This window comes from Erythrolamprus reginae, chromosome 6, assembly GCF_031021105.1.
Source record: "Erythrolamprus reginae isolate rEryReg1 chromosome 6, rEryReg1.hap1, whole genome shotgun sequence".
Classification (NCBI taxonomy): Eukaryota; Metazoa; Chordata; class Lepidosauria; order Squamata; family Dipsadidae; genus Erythrolamprus; species Erythrolamprus reginae.
In genome coordinates, this window is record NC_091955.1 from 98,504,791 (window position 1) to 98,530,121 (window position 25,331).

Genomic DNA, 25,331 nt, shown 5'->3' on the forward strand with positions numbered 1-25,331 from the left:
TGACTTGGGTGAGGGGATAGGAGGGGGACTCGTCCAAGCTGGCAGGAATAGCCAACACCACAGAAGACAAGCTCAGGATCCGAAAAGTTCTTGACGTTATAGACTAGGTCAGTGATGGGTCACCTCTTCTGTGCCGAGTGCCAAAAGCATGAATGCACCTGCGCACACATACACCCAAAAAAGAGGGGTGGTCCACCCCTTCTCCCAAGCACCAGAAGCCTGGACAAGAAGCAACGGGTGGAGACTCATCAGGGAGAGAAGTAACCTGCAACTAAGGAGAAACCTCCTGATAATGAGGACAATTAACTAGCGGAACAGCTTGCCACTGGAGGTCGTAGATGATCCATCACTGGAGGTGTTTTAGAAGAGATTGGACAGCCACTTGTCTGAAATGGGTCTGAAATGGGTCTGGGGCCCCCTGTTTGAGCAGGGGTCCCTTCCAGCTCTATTCTGAATTGAATTGAATGGGTCTAGACTCCACGGACTAACTCCATTTGGGAGAGGAACTCTTGGGGACTAGAGACTTCAACTTGAAAAGAAAGTGGAACACGTCTGCAACAAGCCATTGTAGGCATTGGGGTTTTTTTTTTAAAAAAAGTATTATACATTTATAATATATATTTAATTTATATAGATATATATCAGTAGCAACAGGAAGATATAATGAAGGACAAGCAACAATATAGTCGGTCTAGAAAAAGATATATAGGGTGATGAATAAGTAAGCAACGTTTGTAGAAACTTAAGACTCTGTGCATAAAATGTTAATACAGAACTCGATCAATACTTGACCATCCTGTCCGGCCTAGTCATACCGGCCATTCGTTGCTCCAACCCCCCCCCCCCTCATTTTTAGCGCATGTGTTGTTGTGACGTGGGGATATTTGTTCAGCCTCCTCGCTGCTTCCCGATCTGTTCTGCAGGGGCCTTGGGGAGAAGGGGAAAGAAAGGCCCAGCAACAGGGGGTCCTGTCGTAGCAGGTGATTTTATGGGCTCTGCTTAGGTCGTGGTGAAGGCGACGTAGTTCTAAGCTTTCTAAACCGAGGGTTGTGAGTCTAGTTGCGTTGGGTCTTCTGTTGCGAGTGGAGGAGTGGGGGGCTCTTCTCCTAGAGGGTCTCTGGATGTTTCTAGAGTCTTTATGCAGCAGTGTGCGCAAATGCAGTGGTGTGTGCAATAACAGGGGCACCAAGGTACACCCGTATCAGAGAAACCTTGTGCGAGCTGCATTGGTTGCCAGTCAGTCTCCAGACTCAATTCAAAGTGTTGGTTATCACCTTTAAAGCCCTAAATGGCTCAAGGCCAGACTAGTTGCGGGACCCCCTCTTGCCTCATTCCTCCCTGCGACCAGTGAGGGCCCACAGGGTCGGACTTCTTCAGGTCCCATCTGCCAAAAAATGTCAGTTGGCGGGATCTCGGGGAGGAGCCTTCTCTGTGGTGGCTCCGATCCTTTAGAATCAACTGCCCCAAAGAGATCTGTACTATCTCTTCCCTACCGGTCTTCTGAGAAGCCATTAAGACCTGGGTCTTCCGGCAGGACTGGAACTAAGAATGACTGGGTGTACGTGGGTTTTTCTAGGTTTTATGCATTTTATATCATTGCTGTTTTATTGCTGTTCTACTTTGTATTGTTTTAGTACTTGTGGTCATTGTTAGCCACCCAGAATCTGTTGGAGTGGGTGGCATATAAAAACAAGGAAAGAGGGAAGGAAGGAAGGAAGGAAGGAAGGAAGGAAGGAAGGAAGAAAGAAAGAAAGAAAGAAAGAAAGAAAGAAAGAAAGAAAGAAAGAAAGAGAGTAGAGAAGGAAGACCAGGATAAAAGTCCTGGAGCCTAGAACCCAGGAAGAAGAAACGGCTGTGGGAATTGGGCTTCTCTAAGGAAGAGAAGGACTGGGGGTGGGGCGCATGGTAGCAGTCTTCCAGGAGGGTTGGAGGGGCTGCCCCAAAGAAGAGGGAGGGGCCAACCTCTTCCCCAAAGCCCCTGAAGGCAGGACAAGAAGCAAAGGATGGAAACTCATCCAGGAGAGAGGCAACCTAGGGCCAAGGAGACACTTCCTGACAGTGAGGACAATCAGCCAGTGGAACAGCCTGCCACTGGAGGTTTCTAAGAAGAGATTAGACCACCACTTGTCTGAAATGGGATATTGGCCTGTTTAAGCAGGGGGTTGGACTAGAAGACCCCAAGGTCCCTTCCAGCTCCGTTATTCCGTTCCTTCTGCTTTCTGCCAGCACCAGCACCCTGGACAGCTCCCAGGAAGCCTCCTCCCAGGTCAGACGTCCAAGGCCTCCACAACAGCCGGTGCCCGCCTTGCGACCACAGTTTTATTCTTTTCCTAAGACTATTCCCCCCCTTCACACGGTCAAGGCGAGTGGAGGCCTTTGCCAAATGAGTGGAATGGAGATGGGTTTCATTTTGGTATTCTTGGACTTTTTCAATTATTTAGCCAATGTCAACAGTAATCAATGTCTGCCGTCCACTGGCCTTTTCTAAAATTGGCTTCGACATCTGCCGCCTCCCTCCCTCCCTCCCTGCCCAGGTGGGACACTAATATCACCGGTGTAGAAGAGAAGGGAACAGCCGCGTTGGAAGGGACCTTGGAGGTCTTCTAGTCCCACCCCCTGCTTAGGAAAGAAAGCCTGCACACTTCAGACAAGCAGCTGTCTAAACTCCTCTTAAGGACCTCCAGTGTTGGAGCATTCACAACCTCTGGTGGCAAGCAGTTCCACAGGTTAATTGTTCTCACTGTCAGGAAATTCCTCCTTAGTCCCAGGCTGCTTTTCTCCTTGGCTATTTATTTATTTTTATTTATTTAATAAAAATTTATAGGCTGCCCTTCTGCAAGTGGACAGAGGGCGGCCTACAAGAATAAAAAGACACAATAATAAAAATGTGATTATAAAAATACAATTACACCCCCCCCCAATATTAAACATTCATGCATCTTGCATTCGTGGCTACATCCGTGGCATCTTCGCCTGCCCCCCTCTTCTTTGGGGGAAGCGCCCGCAATACGGGAACCGGGCAGGGTCCAAGGGCCTTTGCTACGGGGTCTGCGGGGCAAGGGAGACCCTGCAAAATCCCCACTCAGCTGGGGCTCGGGAGGGAGGCCGGGAATAGGTGGGGACGGGGGCCATTTACGGTGCTCTGAACTACTCACAATTTCCGCTGTCCGTTTTTCAGAACTGGTAAGAACCTGCGGAAACTGCCCCCTGGGACGAGGGCTCTGGTGTCACCTCTTGCTGCAGCCATTGTTAAGTGTGGGGAAATGGTCACAACAAGTCACTTTCTTCAGTGCCGCTGTAATTCCATTCCGTTAGTTTGTTTATTAGAGTTGGAAGGGACCTTGTAGGCCATCTAGTCCAACCCCCAGCTTAGGCAGGAATCCCTCTTCCATTCCAGACCAATGGCTGCCCAGTCTCCCCTTGAGTTGAGTGTTGGACTTCTGCTCCCCTGGTTGATGGCTCTCAGTGTCAGAAGGTTCCTCCTCATTTCCAGGTGGAATCTCTCCTTGGTCAGCTTCCCTCCATTGCTCCTGGTCTGGCCATCTGATGCTTTGGAAAACATCCTGACCCCCCCCCCCTCCTTCCTCTCTGGGGCAGCCCCTCAAGTATTGGAAGGCTGCTATTGTGTCTCCCCTGGTCCTTCTCTTTGCTAGACTATCCCTGCCCAGTTCCTGCAACCGCTCTTGGTATGTTCTAGTCTCCTGACCCTCCTGGTTGCTCTCTTCTGCACTTTCTCTGGAGTTTCAACGTCTTTTTTAGAGTCTAGTGACCCAAACGGAATGCAGTTACTCTAGGTGTGCTCTAACTAAGGCTTTAGGGAGTGGCATGAGTACCTCCTTAGTCCTAGATGGTATCCCTCTGCTACTCAGGATTGTAGTGGCCCTTCTGGCTCCGTTTTAGCTGGTTGTCCACCAAGACTCCCAGGTCCCTCTCGCAGTGGCTGCTATTGTGTGTGGTTTCACTCAGGTTGTATGTGTGTCTTTGGTTTCTCTCACCTAGGTGTAGGATTTCACATCGCTCTGCATTGAACACAAATTTTGTTTGGGCTCAGTGACCAAGTCTGTCGATGCCCCGACTGGGAGACCTGCCCTTGGGGCACCTCTTTGCGCCCCCCCCCCACTTCACACGGGAGCTTTGGGGTCTAAATACTTGCACCATTAGCGGCTCTTGACCAAGGCGGCTGACCAACTGGCAACAGAGATTTTATTATTTATTATTTAGATTTGTATGCTGTGGACAGTTCAGAGCACCTTTTCTTCCACCCCCTCGGCCTGTGTTTCTGAAGTGTGGGGAGAGGCCGAAGGGCCCATTGACCTCACCTCCTGTCATCTCCCTCTCGGCCTCCCAGAGAAACCCCTCCGGGCGCAGAGGAGAGAAGGGGACACTGACTGTTTCAGCCCTTTTCTTCCCTTTGGATCAAAAGGCCAAACACAGACAAACAGCAAAGACATAAACAACACAGCGTCATTTTTCCAAGACGGACGGAACGGATTTGAAATTGAAAGGGGGCAGAGAGCAGTTGGAAGGGACCCTGGAGGCCTTCTAGTCCAGCCCCCGGCTCAGGCAGGAGATCAAAACCAGGAGGGTCTGTGCTTGCAGGAAAGCCCCCCCCCCCTCTCCAGATTAGCCTTTTGGGGAACTTCAAACTCTTTCTCCAGGTGCCTTTTTTCAGAGGGCGCCAGGGGTGGGTGGGTGGTGGGAGGGTCCCCCAAAGCCTTGGTCATTCATAGGGGCCCCTTCTGGGTGAGTTGGGGGGCATCTGGGGGATGCTGGGGGATTGCCAGAGACTCTATTGGGGGGGTTGGCCTCCTTAATCTAGTGTTTCAGCCAAGAGTCGCTTCCCTCAAAAGGCAACAACGGGGCTCTGGGTTTGGTCTCTTTTTTTTTGACAAGGTTTTGCTCCTCGGCCCAGAAGCTTCCTCTCTTCTGCACAGGCTCCTTGGGCCTCCCCTCCCCCACCCACCCTTGGCTGACAGGTTCTGTTTGGACCCACAATGGACAGAGCTGGTCCGTTTGGGACAGGTTGAGGCGATGCTTGCAAGGACCTAAGTGGAAGGAGGCTGGGGTCTCCCTTTTGAGGGGTGGGCAGCAGCCTGGGCTGTCCTCTCTTCCTCCCTTCCCCTCCCCTCTTCCCCTCCTCTCTTCCCCTCCCTTCCCGAGTCCGCCGTCCGCGAGGGGAAGGGCGAGGGGCGGCCCGGGGGTTCCCCGCCCAGCCGAGGGGCGGAGCGGCGGGCGGGGGGGCGGGGGGCGGCAGGCGGAGCTGTCCGGGTGCTGCCGGCAGCCGAGGGAGGGAGGGGGGAGCGCGCGCCTCCCGCCGCCGTCATGGGCAGCCAGCAGCAGCAGCGTCGGCGGCGGGTCCGGTCGGGGCGTCGGGCTCCGTCCGCGGGGCGCTGAGGCGGGCGGGGGTCCGGGGCGATGGGGGGCGGGGGGCGGGCGGGGGCGGCGGCCCGAGCGGGAGGCGGCGGCGGCGGCATCGGCACCCGCGGCGCCCGGCAGCCCGACGGTCCCGGCGGCGCCCCGGCAGGGCCCCCATCGGCGGGCGGCGGCTGCGTCTCCCGGCGGCCGCTGCGACCCCCCCGGCCGGGCAGCATGGCCTGAGCGCCCCCGCCCGCCCTCCCCGCCCTCCCCGCCGCCCATGGCGCCCCCGCCGCCCCCGCCCGCCTCGGGGCCCGTCCGCAGCAGCGTGACCTTCGTCTTCGTCTACAGCCCCGGCGGGAGCGGCAGCGGGCCGGGGGGCGCGCCGGGGGCCGGGCCGGGCGTGGAGACCACCCCGCACGCCGCCCCGGCCCCGCTGCGCGGCCCCAAGAAGAAGCTGTACAGCGCTGTGCCCGGCCGCCGCTTCATCGTGGTCAAGAGCTACGCGCCGCAGGGCGAGGGCGAGATCCAGCTCAACCGCGGAGAGGCCGTCAAGGGTGAGCCCGGGGCCCGGGGGCGGGGGGATTTGGGGAGGGGAGGCAGGGGTCGCTCTCGGGGAGGGAGCACAGGTGGGCGGGGCCTCAGGGCTTGCAAGGCAGGAGGGTCGGGGGTCTCAGGTGCTCTCCTGCCTGGGAGGGGGCACTGCAGGGGGCTGGAGGGCCCGGCAGGAATTGGGGGAGGGGGAGTCAATTCTCACTCTCGGAGTCTGGGAGGGGAGGGGGATTCCCCCCTGGGGTTGGTTGGAGGGGACTTCCCAGATTCCCTGGCCACAGTCTGGGTCCACATGAAACCAAGGGGCCCACCCCATGCCAACCTTCCTTAGCTTTGATCCCAGTTCCCTTTTGGGTGTGGCCGGCCGGCCCTGGAAACCAACCCAGAACATTGGCTAAGTCTGTCGCCGGGCAAGGTGGGTTGTGGGAAGAGCCGCTGTCTTTCTGGATTGGTTGGGTTGAGCATGACAAGTCTCACAAGGGCTGGGACCATCCAGGTTGCCGTCATGTGTGAATCGCGGAGGGTCCTCGGTGGCGGCTCCTCCGTGTAGGGCCCGACAGGGGAACCGAGGACGTTCTGCGGGTGCGTGTGGTGCGTTCAGGCAACAGATGGGGGAGGGTCAAGAGCTGTCACTCAAGGCATTGTAGGGGGCAGCAGGGCACCTGGGCCCAGGGAGGAAACCTGGGAAAGAGGCTGCTCTTGGGTGGACATGACCCCAACCAGAGACACGTATCCGTTCTCCCCTCTTGGCTCTGCGTCCACTGGGCGTCCGGTGTGCTTCCAGGCCCCCTGACTGGGCCACAGAGCCTCTCCGGAAGCCGCTCAAGGGGGGTCTTCCCCACACAGGGCCAGGAATGGAGCAGGCCTTGGTGCGCTCCCCACGCCATGCTTGCCTCCCGTGCGCTCACAGTGCCCTCTGGAACCCAGTGCATTGCCGGTGGTGTTTGCAGCCAGCAGGAGGTCACTTGGCAAAGATGCTCCCTCATTGGTCCTGTAAAACCTGAAGGGGGCCTTGATGTGGGGGGCACAGGGCCTCCAAGGGGGGGTCTGCTTGGCTGCATACCCAGCCAGCCCCAGCCCTTGGGGGCACCCGGAGCAGCTGCCCCGACCGACCGGAGGCTGCAGGGCGTGTGGCTCTCCCTGAGCGTTTCTGGCCGGCCGTCAGTGGCGCAAGGGCACCTTCAGGTGATGTCCGAGGAGAGCAGTCGCGGCCTTTGCAGTCGGGCCGGTTCCAGGCGCTCTGCTTCCTTCGTGGTGTCCTGGGTTTAGTCGGGTTGCCTGCTGGCACTGAAGGCTCTCTGGGAAAGTTCTAGACTTGGGCAAAGAACGGGGATGGGGGGGATGGAGGAGGGGGCACAAAGTTTGTAGGAAGCAGAGCAGCCAGGGAGGATTCTCTGTGGAAGAAGGTTGACCCTTCGCTCGGACGCCTGGAGGAATTGCAGCCCCTGCCTTGAGGGCTGATCCTGCTTGCGGCCTGAGTGCTGAGGGGCTGAGTCAGAGCAGCACAGGAGCCAAAGGAAAGCGCCCCCCCTCTCCCCCCCCACGTGGTGCTGCTTGATGTGCTCCCCACAACCATTGGGCTTCCTAGTGTCACAGCGACCTGCTCCTCTCTTTGGTCAGGCTGTTGCACGTGGGCCGGGCTGCACAAACGTATGCTGTCCCCCTCTGTGGCTGGGACTCTGTCATTGATTGATGGATTGATGGATTGATGGATTGGATTGGGTTTATGTGCAGCCCCTCTCTGAGGACTCAGGGCAGCTTACAACATATAAAAATACAATGTAAACATCTTAAATCCAACTTAACTTTAAAATTAACTCCTCTAAAACCCATCGCTCCCATCCACACAGCAAGCGTAGATCCCATTCATCAGCCAGGGGGCAAGTGATCAAAAGTCCCAAGCTGGACGGCACAAGGGATTCTTCAGACGAATAATAATTTTCATTAGGTTTTTTAAAACAATGCAGACACATAAAAGACATTGACAAACCATTCAAATAACTGTTCACTTGGACATCTGTAGCATCGGTATATCAATTCCAATGCATTGTTATCCAACTATCTGATCAATAATCTTCTCCCATTGATGTTTCTCTTTGGCTAATAAAGCAAGGAGCAAAGTCTCCCATTGGACAAGTTGAACCCGTTCTTTTAATTCTGACAATGTGGAGCTTGGAAGGGACTTGGAGCTGTAACAACCAGGAGTAGTTTACCAGAGGCAGGAGCAGGGAGGAATCCTCTCTGAACCCTGGCTGCAGGAGTGCCTAAGGCAGCAGTGTCCAGCCTTGGCCCCTTTAAGACTTGTGGACCTCAACTCCCAGAATCCCTCAGCCAGCCACGAATGATAGAGTTGGAAGAGGCCAGAAGGGTCATCTAAGTCAGGGGTCTCCAGCCTTGTCCCCTTTAGAATCTGTTTTGGACTCTGAGTGCAGAATAGAATAGAATAGAATAGAATTACAGTATTTTATTGGCCAAGTGTGATTGGACACCCAAGGGATTTGTCTTTGGTGCAGATGCTCTCAGGGGACATAAAAGAAAAGAGACATTTGTCGAGAATCATAAGGCGCAACACTTAATGATGGTCATAGGGGTCAAATAAGCAATGAAAGAACTGACCGTCGGTGGCCCCTCTGAGTAATCCCTCTCTCGGCTGCGCTGCTTTGCTCCCCACCCCCCTTAAGCCCACGCCGCGTATACAACCGAGAGTAGTGTTGCTTCTGCTCCCCCAGTGCAGGGGAGGGAGGTGGCACAAGCAGGGATTAGTCATCACACACTCGAGATACAACAATGGCCCTCAAGGGGAAGGACGCCTGGGAAACAAGGGCCGGTCGGATGCAATTGAGAAGAAGCGAAGGGAACGTTTTGCTCCCTGGATCTTCCTGGAAAGACGAAGCCAGGTGGGGAGCTGCCAGAATCCGGCCTGGGGGGCTCCAAAGCACAGGTGGGCGGGGGTCTCAGCCCCCCCTCCTTGACCCTTGCGGAAGGAGCAAGTTATCCGCAGGGCTCAGGGGTGGGGGGTGCAAATTGGCCAGTTCAGGCTTGCTGGAAGGGAGCCTTCTGCTGCAGCCCCAGTTGGCTGCGTCCGTGGTGGGTTCCCTGAGCGGTGAGACCCTTCCCCTTGGGCCTGCAGCTCTTCTCCCCACTTGCAAACCCTTCGCACCCCCCACCAGGGCTTGGGCCTTCTGGCTTCAAGGCGTTGTAAGTCCCCTTGCAAAAGGCAGCCTGTTTGAAGCGCCAGTCTGACCGGGAGCCAAGACGTTGGGGTGGATCCCTTGGAAATGCCTGGAGTTGGCAGTTGCCGGGGAGAGTGAGTGGGTGGGCTGCTTGCCGGCTAGGTAGGGAAGGCAGGGAAGGCTTGGGGAGAGTGAGGAGGGGGCGCAGCGGCCTCTGGGAGCAGGACGTGAGTTGCACTGCCATGGTGACGGAGGGGGAGGAGGCGTCTTTCAAAGCAGGTTGACACTGACATTGAGCTGCTTCTTTGGGAGGGGGGGCAGGAGAGAATGAAGCCCCCCGCTCATCCAAAAGAGAGAGAAAGAGGCACCTTGCGCCAAAGGAAATGTGCAAAGGAGGCTCTGGAGTGATGAACAAAAGCATGGGCTTTGTAGTCCCTTTCGGCTAACTGTTAACTAAGACTGTTCTGTCTTCCTTGGGCAGCCAAACCCCTTCCGCGCTCCCACTTCCTTTGCTCCCACAATTCTCCTTTGCCCCAAACCCTCCGTTTCTTAGAGATGTTTTTGTGGCTCTCCAAATTTCCCTCTTGGCCCAGAATTATGGGGCTTCTCCCACGCATGGCAGTGCAGGTGGCTAGCCCTCAACCACAATTGAGGCTGCAATGTATGTCATTAAGCGAGACGGTCATTGAATGAGTTTTGCCCCCATTTCACAGGCGGTTGGACCCGATGACCCTGGAGGTCCCTTCCAACTCTATGATTCTATGACCGCTGGTCGGAAGGGGGCGGAAGGGGCTCACACGACCGCAGGATTCGGCCACCGTCCTAAATCTGAGCCAGTTGCCCACCATCTGAATTTTGATCATAGAAACCTAGAAGATTGACGGCAGAAAAAGACCCCTGGTCCATCTCGTCTGCCCTTGTACTATTTCCTGTATTTTGTCTTAGGATGGATCTGTGTATCCCAGGCATGGAAGTTTTTTCCAAGCATCTACCCCTCTTTCAGTGAAATAACGTTTTCTCCCGTGGTTTCTCAGATTCTGCCCCCTTGTTCTGGTGTTCACGGTCCTGTTGAGAACACTTCCCTCCTGAGCCTTGGTAACCTATTTAAGCGATGTTCATGAAGTCTTTCCTGGTCAGTTTGATGCTTGAGACCTTCCACCCTTTTTGTCACGTGACCGTGCGGATATTGCAGTGGTCATAAGTGTGAAAAATGGTCGTAAGTCCATTTTCTTAGTGCTAGTGAAAGTTTGAATGATCACAAAATTAACTGTTGTAAGTCAGGGATTAGCTGTGACGCCCCCCCCCCCCCCAGCAACAACGCCAGCACCAAGAAACAGCCACTAAGCGAATGGTGGGTTGCTGAGAACCAGGATTGGGCCCATCGGGCAGCCTTCCCTTGAGCCCCCAGACCCTTGGCTGCTTCCTCCAAAGTTCCCAGGCGCTGAGCAGGGGCTGGACTAGAAGAGCAGTCGCCAAACGAGAAAGTCACTTGCCTTTTTCATATCACACTAAATCCGGGGTGCTCAAGCTCCCCCTCAAACTGGGCCAGATACACGCAATGAACACTTGTGTTGCGGCAGAGGGTCTCCCCCTTGGGGGTGTTTTTTGGGGGGGCTTTGGGCGAAGGCTGTCTTGGGTTCTTTTTTTAAGATTTAATTAAAAAATAAACTTTATTTAAACACGCAAAATAGAAACAACAAAACATACACACACACACACACACACAAAGCATTAAAATAAAAGTTGGACAATTTGTGTGAGGTGCCTGTAATATAATTCTAACAGTGCTTATCTACTGTTACACCCATTGTATTTACATAATATACACCAAGTCTTAGCAAAGATCTTATTCTTATTATTTTTCTCCTTTTGTGACTGAACCTCTGACATTTACTCCCCAAAGGATCCAACGTCCCTTAACTCTCTATTTTTGCTTTTCTTTGCTTTCTTCCATCCAACAGTTCGTATACTCTTGCTTTTATTTCTTCAGTTAAACTATCCATCTCTGGACACATTGTCATTTTTTCAATTCTATCTTCCTCAATAGGCAAATTTCCATTTTTCCAATATTGGGCGAGCACTATTCTCGCTGCTGTGGTTACATGCAGGATTAGAAACAATTGATATTTTTCTTCCAAATTTTCACAGTCTGTACCTAACAGGGGAAAAAATCAGCTCTCGTATTTATGTCTGTTTCCTTGTCCTGGGGTCACGCTTGGTCACTTCCAGACACGCAAAGCCAGGTTCATTCAATGACCGTGCGGCTAACGCCACCACTGCCACGGTGATTCCCTTGACGGTGGCAAGAAAGGTAGCGAAATGGACTCCAGTGCCTCCTTTATTTAATATTGATTTATTATTGATTAATTGGATTTCTAGGCCACCATTTCTCCCTAGACTCAGGCAGCTTACGAGGTGAAAAACAGCGCAATCAAATAATTATGAAAACCCAACCATCTCATCAGAAACCCAAATTGAAAAAAACCAATCTTCTGTTTAGTAACAGAGATTTTAGATCCTAAGTTGGGGGCAGACCAAGCTGGCTCTTCTATGACTTGCGGACTTCAACTCCCAGAATCCCTCAGCCAATCTTGCTAGTTCAGGAATCCTGGGAGTTGAAGTCCACACGGCATAGAGGATCCAACCTGGCCTGTCCCTGTCCTAAGTCAAGGACCCCTTGGGGAGGACAGAGGGAGGGGACGAGGGCTGCGGGAGAACCTTGTCCAACCTTTGGGTGGGCTGGGCATAGGTGGGGGGCAGCATCCCTGTCCCAGGGGTGGGGAGGGGTCTTCTGCCGCCTTTGGTGACTCTGTCTGTCTTTGGTCCTTTGCTTCTTGCCAGCCGGCTGTTCTGCGCTGCCTCTTGCTCACCTCTTGCATGGCCATCCATGCGCAGCTCTCCATGGGTCACCTCATCCGCTGGGTAACTATGGCCTTTCCTGCTCCTCCTCCTCCTCTTCCTCACTTCTCCCGGCTTCTTCCTCATCCCACACCTGCCTGCCTCCTCTTCCTCTCTCTCTGCCCCTCCGTGCTCCTCGCTGGTCCTCCTCGCTGGCCGACCGGGGACAGGAGACGAAGGAGGAGACCCCTCCCCATCCAGCATGAACCCAGGGACCCACTCTGGAGGCCTGGAGAATAAGGAGCAGGCGCAGATACACTTGGGTGTTGCCTGGGCTGAAGCCTCCTCTAAAGCCAGGACATCAGAATGTAAGGACCTAAGAGGAGCCCTGCTGAATGGGGCCAAAGCCCCTCGAGTCCAGCATTCTGTGTCCCACAGTGGCCCCCCAATTATCCAGCCCTCCCTTTCCCTGGACCCCCAACAAATGGTCCCCAAGGGAGCCCTGCCTGCCTCAACCCACATAGAGGCACCGGCGCTTGGACATCCGCTCCAATAACCACCAATATCCAGGACATCCAGGTAATATTGGACAGAGTCAGAAGGGCCCCTCCCCTGTTTCTAAGAAACGGATGTCCAGTCTCTTCTTGAAAGGTTCCAGGGATGAAGCTCCCACAACTTCTGGTTCCATCAGTTGATTGTCCTCATTGTGAGAAGGTTCCTCCTTGTTTCCTGGTGGAATCTCTCCTTGGTCAGTTTCCATCCCTTATTTGGGAGCAGCTCAATAGCAATAGCGTTTAGACCTATATACCGCTTCTTCCTAGTGCTTTACAGAGTCAACCTCTTGCCCCCACAATCCGGGTCCTCCTTTGACCCCCCTCGGAAGGACGGAAGGCTGAGTCAACCTGGAGCAGGTGGGGAGATTGGAACTGCTGAACTACAGCTAGCAGTCGGCAGAAGCAACTTGCAGTGCTGCCCTCCAACCACGGGGCCACCGAGGCTCCTCCCTCCCTCCCTGCAGGGCCTCTCCTTCTCTTGCCTCCCTTGCAGGGCTGACAGGGGGCCCCACACATGGGGGGCTTGGGAGCTGCTCACCCCCCTCCCACCTGCTGCCTGCGTCCATGGGGAGACTGCAGAGCGCAGTCAGTTGGGGCTCATGGCCCGAGGCCTCTGCTCTTTCCAGCCTGCTCAAGTTCCCCCTGGCAAATAACTGCGGGGGGAGGGCGACAGATGGGCTGCAGCTAATTTGGGGTGACCCACAATCTCCGGGCGTTAGGAGCAGAATTATGGATTATATATATATATATATATCAGTAACTCATCTCCGGGCCAAGAACGTTTGCAGCAGAATCAATCCTGCCTAACTAATCCAAGTTTCCGTTGGGGGGGGGATTAATAATAATAATTATTATTCCCCCTAATTATTCACTTAATCATTCATTAGTGGTGTTTGAGCAATAGTAAATCTGCCCTGATTATCTCCCTTTCCCCACCAAATACTGGGCCAGTTTTTGTGCAGTTTGGAGGTGAATTAATGCAGACTGAAAGCAGCCTCTGCACATTTCCCGGTCCTTTCTCCCCACACTCGGGGGTCTCTGGAAGCCTCTTGTCCAGGGACGGCAAAGCTTTGGCACAGGTGGCATGCGGAGCCCCATCTGAGGTCTCCCAGAACAACAGAGTAGAGCTGGGAGGGACCTTGGAGGTCTTCTAGTCCAGCCCTTGCTCAAGCAGGGGACCCCGTGCCATCTCAGACAAGTGACAGTGCCTCCAGGGGTGACTGTACCCCCTGCTAGGAAGTTTCTTCTTCATTCCAGGTTCCTTCTCCCTCTCTGGTTAGTTTCCAACCATTACTGTGTCCTTTGGGCTCGGTGGTCACAGCGGTTCTCCTCTGCAGGATAGAATGGTTGCTCTGCAGGGAACAGGTAGAGACGGCTTGCACTGGCTGGGAAAGGGAGAGGAGCAATTAAGAACTACGGAATTCAGGAGCAACAGCCCTTAGGTTTATCTATCGCTTCACGGTGCTTTCCAGATCTGTCCAGGCAGTTTCCAGAGAGTCAGCCTCTTGTCCCCAGCCACCTGGGTCCTCATTTGACCCACCTGGGAAGAACGGGAGGCTGAGTCAACCTTGACCCTGTCAGAATCAAAACACACAGGTAGAGGATATGTGGTACATTGCTCAATGGTAGCAACTGTGAGAGGGATCTTGGAGACCTAGTGGACAACCATTGAAATAGGAGCCGGCCGTGTGCAGCAGCTGCCAAAAAAGCCAACACGGTTCCAGGCTGGATCAACAGAGGGAGAGAATCAAGATCACGTGAAGGGTTAATGCCACTTTATAAGGCCCTGATAAGGCCACACTTGGAATATTTGCATCCAGTTTTGGTCTCCACGATGCAAAAAGGATGTTGAGACTCTGGAAAGAGTTCAGAGAAGAGCTACAAAGAGGATGAGGGGGCTGGAGGCTAAAACATATGAAGAACGGTTGCAGGAACTGGGCAGGGCTAGTTTAATGAAAAGAAGGACCAGGGGAGACAGGATAGCAGCCTTCCAATATCTCAACAAAGAAGAAGGAGTCAGGCTATTCTCCAAAGCACCTGAGGGTAGAACAAGAAGCAATGGGTGGAAACTAAACCAGGAGAGAAGCAACTCAGAACTAAGGAGGAATTTCCTGACAGTCAGAACGGTTGATCAGTGGAACTACTTGCCTCCAGAAACTGTGAATGCTCCAACACTGGAAGTTTTTAAGCAGATGCTGGATAACCATCTGTCTGAAGGTAGTGTAGGGCTTCCTGCCTAAGCAGGGGGTTGGACTAGAAGGCCTCCGAGGTCCCTTCCAACTCTGTTGTTGCTATTATTATTATTATTATTAGAATCAAAGTGCTGGCAGTGGGCAGAGTCAGCCTGCAATACTGCGCTCTCACCACTGCGCCACCAGAGCCATAAATAAATAAAGACGTTTTTCCTTTCCGACCAAAGCAGGTGGGGGGACTTTCTCCCTCCCTCCCGGCTGCTCAGCTGCTGTGAGAGCCGGAGGTTCCCCCTCTGCCAGGTGTGGGTCTCGTGAGCCCATCGCTCCACAACCCCCAACAGGCAACTTGAAGTGAGGCTCTCCAACCAAGGAGTTGGCTAGGGAGGGGTCGGCGAGGGCCCCCCTTGAGAAGGACAGGCACACCTCAGGAGGCAGCACCTCAGCTAGCCCTGATGACGTTCCCTCGCTGGGCAATGAAACGTCTCCAAGGAATCAAGGGAGCTGAGAGAGCCTCCAGGGCTGCTCACTTCCACCCTGAGCTACAACGGTTCCCCTCGGTGGCTGCTCTCTTTCCCTCCCCGCTCTGGTCTCTCTTGCGCGGAGCTTTCCTAGTTGTTTCCCATCCAACTGTCAATTAGGTTTGATGCCGCTTAGAGCTGCCAGCCTCTATCAGAATTGGCTGGTGCTGCTTTCATGTGACACTGACGAGATGGATGCAAGCGGGCAGTTTTATTGGCTGGGATGCAGAAAAGGTTTATTTTTCCCCCTCCTGGGATTCTTAGATGTGTTGCTTTCCCCTCTTCTTCCCAGCTGCCCTGTCGCCTCCTGCCGACCCTAGGGAAGTCCCACCCGCCCGGGTAGTTGGTCCGGGTGCTGCCCGGTGCCATAACCCCGTGGGCAGGGAGGAGGACGAGAGGGGAGCGTGGCTCTGCTTTTCGGCCCACAAATCCCAGGGGACAGATCAGGGGGTGGCTGCGCTTCTGCACCTAATTCAATTCTGTTTATTCGACTTCTATGTCGCCCAATCCCGTAGGACTCGGGGTGGCTCACAACAGTAAGAAAACAATACAATAATAAAAAAAGAAGTCAAACAACCAAGGACCAAAGGAAAATCTAGAACGAAGGAGAAATTCCTTGGCAGAATGATGAACCAGTGGAACAACCTCCCTCCAGAGGGTATGGGTGCCCCAAAACTGGAGGTGGACTTTAAGAAGAGACTCGACAGACATTTAATAATAATAATAAGAAGAAGAATAACAACAACAACAACAACAACAACAACAATAATCACAATAATAACAACAACAACAATAATAACAACAACAACAACAACAGAGTTGGAAGGGACCTTGGAGGTCTTCTAGTCCAACCCCCTGTTTAGGCAAGAAACCCTACACTACTTCAGACAGATGTCTATTCAACATCTTCTTAAAAACTCCCAGTGTTGGAGCATTCGCAACCTCTGGAGGCCAGCTGTTCCACTGATTAATTGTTCTTTTATGTACACTGAGAGCATCTGCACCAAGAGAAATTCCTTGTGTGTCCAATCACACTTGGCCAATAAAATTCTATTCTATTCTATTCTAACTGTCAGGAAATTCCTCCTTAGTTCTAAGTTGCTCCTCTCCTTGTTTAGTTTCCATCCATTGCTTCTTGTTCCACCCTCAGGTGCTTTGGAGAATACATCGACCCCCAATTTCTTCTTTGGGGCAGCCCCTGAGATGCTGGAAGGCTGCTCTCGTGTCTCCCCTGGTCCTTCTCTCCATTAAACTAGACATAATGTCTCTTTTTCTTCTATGGACACTGAGAGCATCTGCACCAAGACAAATTCCTTGTGTGTCCAATCACACTTGGCCAATAAAATTCTATTCTATTTCTATTCTAACTGTCAGGAAATTCCTCCTTCGTTCTAAGTTGCTTCTCTCATTGTTTAGTTTCCACCCATTGCTTCTTGTCTTACCCTCAGGTGCTTTGGAGAATAGCTTGACTCCTTCTTCTTTGTGGCAACCCCTGAGATAGTGGAAGACTGCTCTCATGTCTCCCCTGGTCCTTCTTGTCATTAAAGTGATACACCCAGTTCCTGCCACCATTCTTCATAGGTTTTAGCCTCCAGTCCCTTCATCCTCTTTGTGGCTCTTCTCTGCACTTCTTCTAGAGTCTCAACATCCTTTTTGCATGGTGGAGACCAAAACTGAATGGCGTATTCCAAGAGTGGCCTTATCAGGGCCTCATAAAGTGGTATTAACCTTTCACGTGACCTTGATTCTCTCCCTCTGTTGACGCAGCCAAGAACCGTGTTGGCCTTTTTGGCAGCTGCTTCATTTGTCCAGGATGGTGTAAGATCTCCTGCTTGAACAGGGGCTGGACCCCCAAGCCCCCTTCCAACTGTGTCATTCTCTTGGGTTCTTTTTTGACCCCGTCAGATTCCTTTCGCAGCCCCCTTCCCTTGGTTCTCCCATGCAGTGAGGTCTTCCTGGTTCCCCATCTTCCAGGTTGTTGGCCCCAGCGCTTGGGGGGCCCTTCATCCCCTGGGGATGATATATCCCCCACTCCTTTGGCAGCTGTTTCCCACGGCTGGCTCAGATGGAAGCGACCGTCCACTAGGGCTGCAAGGTCCCTCTCACAGTGACCGTTGATCATTCTTCCAAGTCCTGTTGCCCCATCTGGCGCCCTCATAAAAATATTGAGGTCCCAGAAGAAATTTTGTGGGGGGTCTTTCCTTGACATGGTCAAGAAGAGCAGTTAACTATTTTAAGCCACTATCAGACAGCTGACGTGCCATCTCGCCTGCCTTTAACCAGCTTGCTCTTGGATCTATCAAATGTTCTGTTCCCTTATGACTTTCTGAATACCCGCAGTCTATTGACCCAATCCAGCAGTGGGCATCTCCTGCGGCTGAAACCTTTGGGGCAAATCCTTGCTGGTTTCTGGTCATTATTTTGCATCATTTTCAAAGGGTTTGCAAAGCCTTATCATCTGCCCCGGAAGGTATCTTCTCTTCTCCTGCCTGGATTTTAGCTGCTTGGCCTTTCTTGCTCCGAGGTCATCCGATCCGATTCTATTTCTGTTTCCATCCTCTGTGCTGTGTCCAAGTGGTGGAAGGAGACGGAACCAGAATAATTGAATGGCCCTTTTGATCTGGCAGCCACTTTCTTTCACTTCCCTTTTATTTTCAGTTGTGGTTACAGCAAATGTCCAGCCTCCGGTTGAAAAACCTCAAGGTAGAAGCTGTTGATGGTCAGCCCCAAAGGCTGGGCATTGGGACTCAGAGAAAGAAAGAAAGAAAGAAAGAAAGAAAGAAAGAAAGAAAGAAAGAAAGAAAGAAAGAAAGACCCTCTTTTTACAGAAACAGATTTAAAAGAGCTGGACGGGGCCGTGGAGGTCTTCTAGTCCAACCCCTTGCTTCAACAGGAGAATATCCCATTTCAGACAGGTGGTTGTCCAATCTCTTCTTAAAAACCTCCAGTGATGGAGCAGCCACATCTTCTAATGGCAAGTTGTTCCACTGGCTAATTATTCTCACAGGAAGTTCCTCCTTAGTTCCAGGTTGCTTCTCTCCTTGACCGGTTTCCACCCGTGGCTTCTTGTCCTGCCTTCAGGGGACCCCCCTCTTCTCTTGGGCAGCCCCTCAAACACTGGAAGGCTGCTCTCATGTCTCCCCTGGTCCTTCGTTGCCTTCAACCAGAGGCCCACAGGGCCTGCCACCATTCTTGGCCTCCAGCTTGAGTCGTCATCTTGGTTGTTCTTCCTAGAGTCTCTTCTGCCTACCGTATTCTACGGTGGCGTAGCTCAGGCCTCATAAAACGGCACTAAAACTTCACGTGATCCTGATTCTGTTCCTCTCTTCATGCAGCCCAGCATTGCACTGGCATTTAAGCCGGAGTTTGACCATTGCTGGTGCTGCTGCTTCATGTCATTTGCATACCCGCTGGGGGATTCTGGGAGTCCCTGAAAAGGGCAGCCCTGTTTTATGAAACACACTCGCCCCACAGGTGTTTGGGAGCGGGGGAAATACCTGTTGCCGCGATGTTGAACCTATGGCACGTGTGACACAGGCGGCACGCTGAGCTATATCTGCTGTCACGCGAGCTGTTGGCCTAGCTCTGCTCCAGCGCACGTGTGGGGGCCCACTGGCTGATTTGGGGCTTGCAGAGAGGCTCTGGGGGGGCATTTTGGGCCTCCGCAGGGCCTCCAGAGGGGCAGGAGAGGGTATTGTTGCCCTTCCCAAGAGCCAGGGGCGGGTGAAAAATGGGCCTACTTGGCACATTGGAGGTCAGAAAATGGGCTGGGGGCATGTGGAGGGCATTGAATATGGGTGTGGGCACATGAACTATTTTGGCCCCCAAGGAAGAAGAGGTTCGCCATCACCAATCTATTGACCAACCTGGGATGCACTTCAATCAGAGAGTGACTTTTGGTGGGGGGCAGAAATGGGATTGGTTAGAGGAAGCAGCGTGTAAGTTGACCCGCGTTGAGGGTCCAGGCAATATAAAAAGTACTTGCAGGTAGAAGCAGTTTGCAAAACTCCGAACAAAAAAAATGGATGCAGGTTTTCATACAAATGACAATTCACAGAGTTTTGAATAGTTGCTCTGTTGCCCGTGAGTGGGGGAAAAAGGGGGGATGTTGGGGGGAAGTGGGAGGGCCGTGGGGGTCTCAGGTGGGCACCTGGAAGGGTGGGGTGGTGTCATTGAGGGAGGGGCAGCCCTTTTGGGCCCTCTGTGTTCATGCCTGACTCTTCCCGCCTCCCCTTTCTCCCCCCCCCCGCCCCCTGCAGTGCTCAGCATTGGAGAAGGGGGTTTCTGGGAAGGAACCGTGAAAGGACGGACAGGCTGGTTCCCGGCAGAATGCATCGAAGAGGTGCAGATGCGACAGTACGATTCCCGACCAGGTAAGGCTCTTTTGCGAGGGGGAACACACTGAAGAGAGACATCCAGGACTGGGGGGCCTATTGCAGAACATTGGCCTCCCCTCACCCCACAGGCCACCAGGAGGGAGGGGCCGAGGGCTTGCCAGGTCTAGAAGGGCATGAGGGTAGGAGGTTTATGCCCTATTTATTGAATACTTAATAGGTTTTTTATTGTCCTTCCTTCTCTGGTTCCATAGTATGATCCCTAATTACTTTTAAAATAGGAAATAAATAAATAGTAAGGTTTTACTCAAAAACACTTTAATCATTTCAATCATTATCTAGAACTTAACTTCTATAGCAATTAAAGAAAATTGAGCTACTTGCCTAATCCGTTATCCTACTGAACCTTGCGGGTTCGGTACAAAACCTTCAAATGTTCCTGTGCTCCTCGACCAATCACGCTGTCTCTCATTTTCCCTTTTTGAGGCTGTTCCAATAACGGGACTTCATCAACTGGAAAAGAGTCAAAAATTTATCTTGGTCGGCAAGCCACTCCCACCCAGTCACATGACCTTTAAGCCACCCCGGTCACAGGATAGTCAGGCCACTCCCACCTGGTTACATGGCTGGCAAGCCACTCCTACCGAGTCATATGACCATCAAGCCACACCCACACAATAAGCCATGCCCACAGTGCGGTAGTGACATTTTTTGCAGCCTTTCATTGGCTGCTTTCATGAGACAATCTGGAGGCTCCCGGACCCCATAATGGTACCAGCTCCCCCAAACTCTTCCAAATGGCACCCCAGGTCACCCACCCAATCCCTACGACCTTAGGTGTCTAGCGGGTTCTCCACATCTGGTATGCAATGGCCGTTGACCTTGAGCCGGGGATAAACATGTCCACAATGCCTAGCTGTGCCAGGAAGGGGACGGTGGTGCTGACCCTCCCTTAACAGTTTTCCAACTTCTTACCAGGGTCCTCCAGCAGATCTTCCCCCTCCCAAAACTCCAGTCCCCTCCCCCCTCCCGCCGTTTCCATGGAAGCCGATGCAAGCAGGACACGAGGAAGAAAGGCAGAGGCTGACCAACAGCCCCTCCGTGATGGGATATGTGGTCTTAGGACGAGGGGAAAACCCCCAGGGGTGGGCGGCCCTCTATCTATCTATCTATCTATCTATCTATCTATCTATCTATCTATCTATCTATCTATCTATCTATTAGATTTGTATGCCGCCTCTCTCCGTAGACTCGGGGTGGCTAACAACAGTAATGAAACAACATATAACAAATCTAATATTTAAAATAATTAAAAGACCCTTCCTCTCCTGGATGGGGATTGGGCAGGTCCAACTCTTCCATTCTCTGGACTGATTTGAGTGGCAGCACACTGGGTGTCCATGTGAACGTTTATGGCTGAATGCGATGAGCAGAGCATGACACAAGGAAAGTGCGCAAGAGAAGGAGCCGAATGTCGAACCGAGGCTGAAAGAAAGTCTCCTGATGGCTCTACAGGTGGGGAATGTTTTAGGGGAAGTCTCCAGTGCCATCCAGGGTGTGGGGGATGGGCAGGTGGGGGCGGGGGTGGGCTTTGGCATTCATGCGTTATTGTCTGAGAAACAGGGAGCTGTGCCGATGGCTCGATAGATTGGATGATGCAATGGGAATTGTGGGTTTGAAAATTAGCCTGACAGAGATGAAAGCGGTGGCGTTTGAGAGAGAAAATGGATGGAACAAGTTGCAGGTTGTACGTAAATGGCCAAATAAAAGCCCCCTGACCACCTCAGAACAAGCAAGCGATCTTGGCAGAAGAAGGTTTCCTGAGGCTGGCTGGGGAAACGGCTGGAGAAAGTTCGGACACGCAGATACGGCCAGAAAAACAACAGGTGATCCATGAATATTGAGGAAGCAAAAATGCTGTATCTGCCCCTGAGGACCTCTGTTGAAGCCAGGCCTCTAAGTTGGGAGAAAGGAGCTAAGGACCTCAGAAGAGCCCCCTGAGCCACGGAGGGTGGAAACCAACACCTTGAATTGTGTTCGGAGACCGATCGTCCAGCAGTGCAGGTGGCGGAGTGCTGGACTGGTGTGGGTGCTCACACAGCTGCATGTGGGATGAATGGAAAGTCTCCGAATGTTTCTCAAGGGTTCTTCTACAAGGTTGTAGTAACAACGTCTTGCACATCTGAAAGCGCCTTCCCCTCCTCCCACCTTTATGTTTGGGAGAACTGAGTTCTAGACTCTCTGAGATGCAGTTCTCATCCAGACTCCGCTTTCGTTTATCTATACATTGTCTCAGTTGCATCTATTCCTCCTGTCCATCCAGGCCTGTGGGAGAAAGAGTGGCAGGACGGGGGCCGGAGTCAAAAGAGGAATCGGCCTAGAATCCCCACATAGTCACAAGTGAACTAAGCCCAACTCGCTCCGAATGCCCTCGGTCCCTGTCTAACTTCTAGTGGAAGCTTACTTGGAAAGTTCTTGTGCACAGACTCTTTAGCAAGAGTTTAATTCAGTGGTTCTCCACCTGGGGGTCGGGACCCCTTTGGGAGTCGAATGACCATTTCCCAGGGGTCACCTAAGACCATCGGAAAAGACAAATTTCCCCTGGGGTTACGAACGAAAGCTTCTATTCTGGCGCCTTGCAACCTATTTCCACAATCCGCCCAATCAGGCGTTTACAGTGGGAGTGTCCCTCTGACCTTCCTGCCAATCAGCTTCGAGCTCTGTTGGGAGAATTGGCACTAGACTTATGGTTGGGGGTCACCACAGCAGGAGGAGCTGTATTAAGGGGTCTTGCGGCATTGGAAAGGTAGAGAGCCGCTGATTTTATTGGAGTGTGGACATTCAGAAACATACAAAACCAACAACAGAGAAACCTCAGCGATCCATCATGCTTGTCCTTTTCTGGTTTTGTATTTTTATTTTTTTTATTTTTTATTTTTTTTATTTATCTTTTTTGTCGGATGATAGACAGGTGTTTATCCTGAGCACGGGAGTGGGTTTCAAGCCGCTCTCTCTGCAAAAAGCCTCCTTCCTGGCGTGGCTTTGAACTTCCCTCCTGTCCAGTGGAGACCGTGGCCACTTAGTGGCTGCCAGCAGGGAGCCCTGGCGTGTGGGCAGAGGGGAGAGTGGGACGGAGGGCGAAGGGAGGCGCTGGCTGCGGGCAGGAAGGGGACAATGCCCCTGATGAGCTGGGAAGGCCGCAGATGCCCCCCGCCCCCCCTCGGCTCTCTCTCTGGCCATCTACGGTCCGGTTGCTGCCACCGCCCCTCCTTCTCTCTCAATGTCGCCGTTGATGGGGAATGGTGGGTGTCAGTCTCTCCACTAATTACTCCAAACCCCCATCCTTGATGACCCGTATTCTCACAGCTCCAGGGGGCAATCAGGAGCACACTCGGAGGCCTCCTGGCGTGGGAGTTTCCGGGGGAGCCAGCCCCTCCCTCTCCCCCTCCCCCTCCCTCTCTCTCTGCCCAGAACATCCGGCCCTCGTGGGACATGGAACCCTGGGTGCCCTTTCGCAGAGTGGACATTTGTCCTTCCAGAAGACTTTGTGCTCCTCTTCTCACCAGACTCCGAGATCTTAGATGGAGCAGGATGGAGCCTCCCTTCGTTCCAAGTGTAGCAGGGAAGACCACCCCTCACATTCCAATTTTATTGTTAATTTAAGACTGGAGGACATGCATGCTCACCCCAAAAAATGGGTATTGGGGGAGAAATTTTAAAAATGGTAGAATTTTAAAGCAGGTGTTACAGGTGTGTGACAGGAGATGGTCCTGGGTCAATGAAGTAAAGAAATCAGCCAAAGTCTTGCTTTCTGCGCATGTGCAGAAGATGAACCTCATGCCGGCACACGCACACCCGTATGAGATGCATGCGTGCCTGCGCCGACCACTGGGAGCCCTGGCTGGAGGTGGGTGAAGGAGAGGGAGGGAGGGAGAGACGGACAGACGGACAGACGGGAGATGTGGGGCCCTCCCCTCCGAGGGCCTGCAGAGGGGGTCGACTGTTCTTAGGGACCCTGCAAGAGGTTGGGGGTGGGCTTCTTGAACCCTTTAGAAGGGAATTATATAAAATCATTGAGCAGGGGGCTGGGCTTCATGGCGTGCAAGGTCCCTTTCAACTCAAATAAATAAACAAATAAAGAAATAAATAAATATTTTATTTTATTTTATTTTACTTTATTATTTTATCTTAATATTTTATTTTATTTTATCTTTTATTTTATTTTATCTTATTAAATTTGTATGCCACCCGCCCCCTGAGGACTTGGGAGGCTTTTGAATCTTCCCTGGATTTGCCCCTCCCCCTCCCCCGGGCTGATTTGAACTGAAGCGGGGGCCTTCCTCACTGGGGCTGGAGGACAGCCCCCCCCTCCCCCTCCCTGGCCCCTCCCTGCTGACCGAGCCCTGGAGACTGGAGAGCTTCATCCCGGCCGGGTCCCTGGCAGGGCTGGACACTGGTCCTGGAAGTAAGGTTTCATCATTCTGCAGTTAGCTGCCCTGTATGGGGGGGCTGTTATCTGACCAGCCCAGCCTGGGGGCTTGGGGGAAGAGTCCAGGGGAAGAAAGGAGGCTGGTGAAGGTGGGCATGCTGAGCCCAAAGTGGAGTCCGGTCCTTTTGGATTTATGATGCCAAGAAAGGGCAGCTCTTTGCCGGCCGCCTGCACCGTTTGTGATGGAAAGTTGTGTGCTTGACAAGTGGGGCATTTAACCAGGGTTAGGCAACTGGGCTGGACGGGGGGGTGGCAGGGGGGCACACAGTCTTCCTGAGAAAGAAGCTGCCCAGTTGACCCTTTCTGTCCGAATATACAGATCTGGGAAGCAGGACTTGACAAGATACCAGAATTTACAGAGTGGCCATTGAGGAAGCAGTGCAGAGAAATATTTATTTATTTATTATTTATCTATTGTATTTATAAGCCGCTGATTCCAAAGCCGACTCAGAGCGGGAGACGCGTTTGCACAAAGCATCAGCGAACAGTCTTTGCTCTTCCGGGCACTCAGAACATCTTCTGCCTTAGTCTTCTATATGCACAAACTATAGGCAGTGACCCTTACTTATATGTGGCTACTAAAGCAACCCTGGATTCTCCATGTCACCACTCCAGCTCTAACTCGATAATGAGCTCACACTCAACTAACAACATGCCACCAACAACAGCCAACAGCTAACGATCCTTGTGAAGTTGCTTTGCCTTTTATAATGCTCTGGCCCAATCAGGCTGCAGTTTACTTTACACCCAGTGACTCAGCATTCGTTGCTGTTTAACATGCTTCTTTTACCAAATATGGTCACAACATGGAACATCGCCCAGGATTGAGCTGGATCCTTGGCACTTTTTTCCTTCAGTTGATTGTCCCCATTCTTGAGTGGAGCTGCTTCCATTCCTGGTCTGTTTGCTGGGCCAGCTCCTTCCTCCCTTCAGCTCCCTCCCCCAGCCCCTCCCTCCCAAGGGGGACTCTTCTGCCTCCCCCCACCCTCCATTCTCACATCCATCAGCCCCGGATGCCTGCGTCCTGCGTGACAGCTCCATTAAGTGCCATCTCGCAGCGTCTATATTTAGAAGCCCGGAGAAGAATGAGCCTCCTGGCTGCGGACAGGCCATCAATCCTGGCCCCGTCTCAAGATCATGTCCGATTCTCTGGCTGGGAAGGAGATCGAGCAGAAGGAGGCTTTTCAGACGAGGGGCTTGGAGAGAAGCATCGGGCAGGGACAGCAAGCGGAGAAGCTTCGTGGCCCCCAAATGTCAATGCCTCCCCCCCCCCTCCACTCATCCCTCCACTGTTTGGGTTCAAGAACTTCAAGAGAGGTTGATGTT

At 52.8% G+C, this 25,331-nt stretch overlaps 1 protein-coding gene across 3 annotated transcripts in view; it reads left to right on the plus strand.

Moving 5' to 3' along the window:
• Positions 1-25,331, plus strand: part of SHANK3 (SH3 and multiple ankyrin repeat domains 3) — a 208,342-nt gene that overhangs the window by 115,857 nt on the left and 67,154 nt on the right. For all 3 annotated transcript variants that reach the window (XR_011559400.1, XM_070754596.1, XM_070754595.1), the window contains exons 12-13: positions 5,707-5,912; positions 19,442-19,555. Coding sequence is in view for 2 of the 3 variants with exons in the window: in XM_070754596.1 (XP_070610697.1) it covers positions 5,707-5,912; positions 19,442-19,555 (320 nt within the window). In the remaining variant the exon portion in view is untranslated. The remainder of the gene's footprint in view (positions 1-5,706; positions 5,913-19,441; positions 19,556-25,331) is intronic.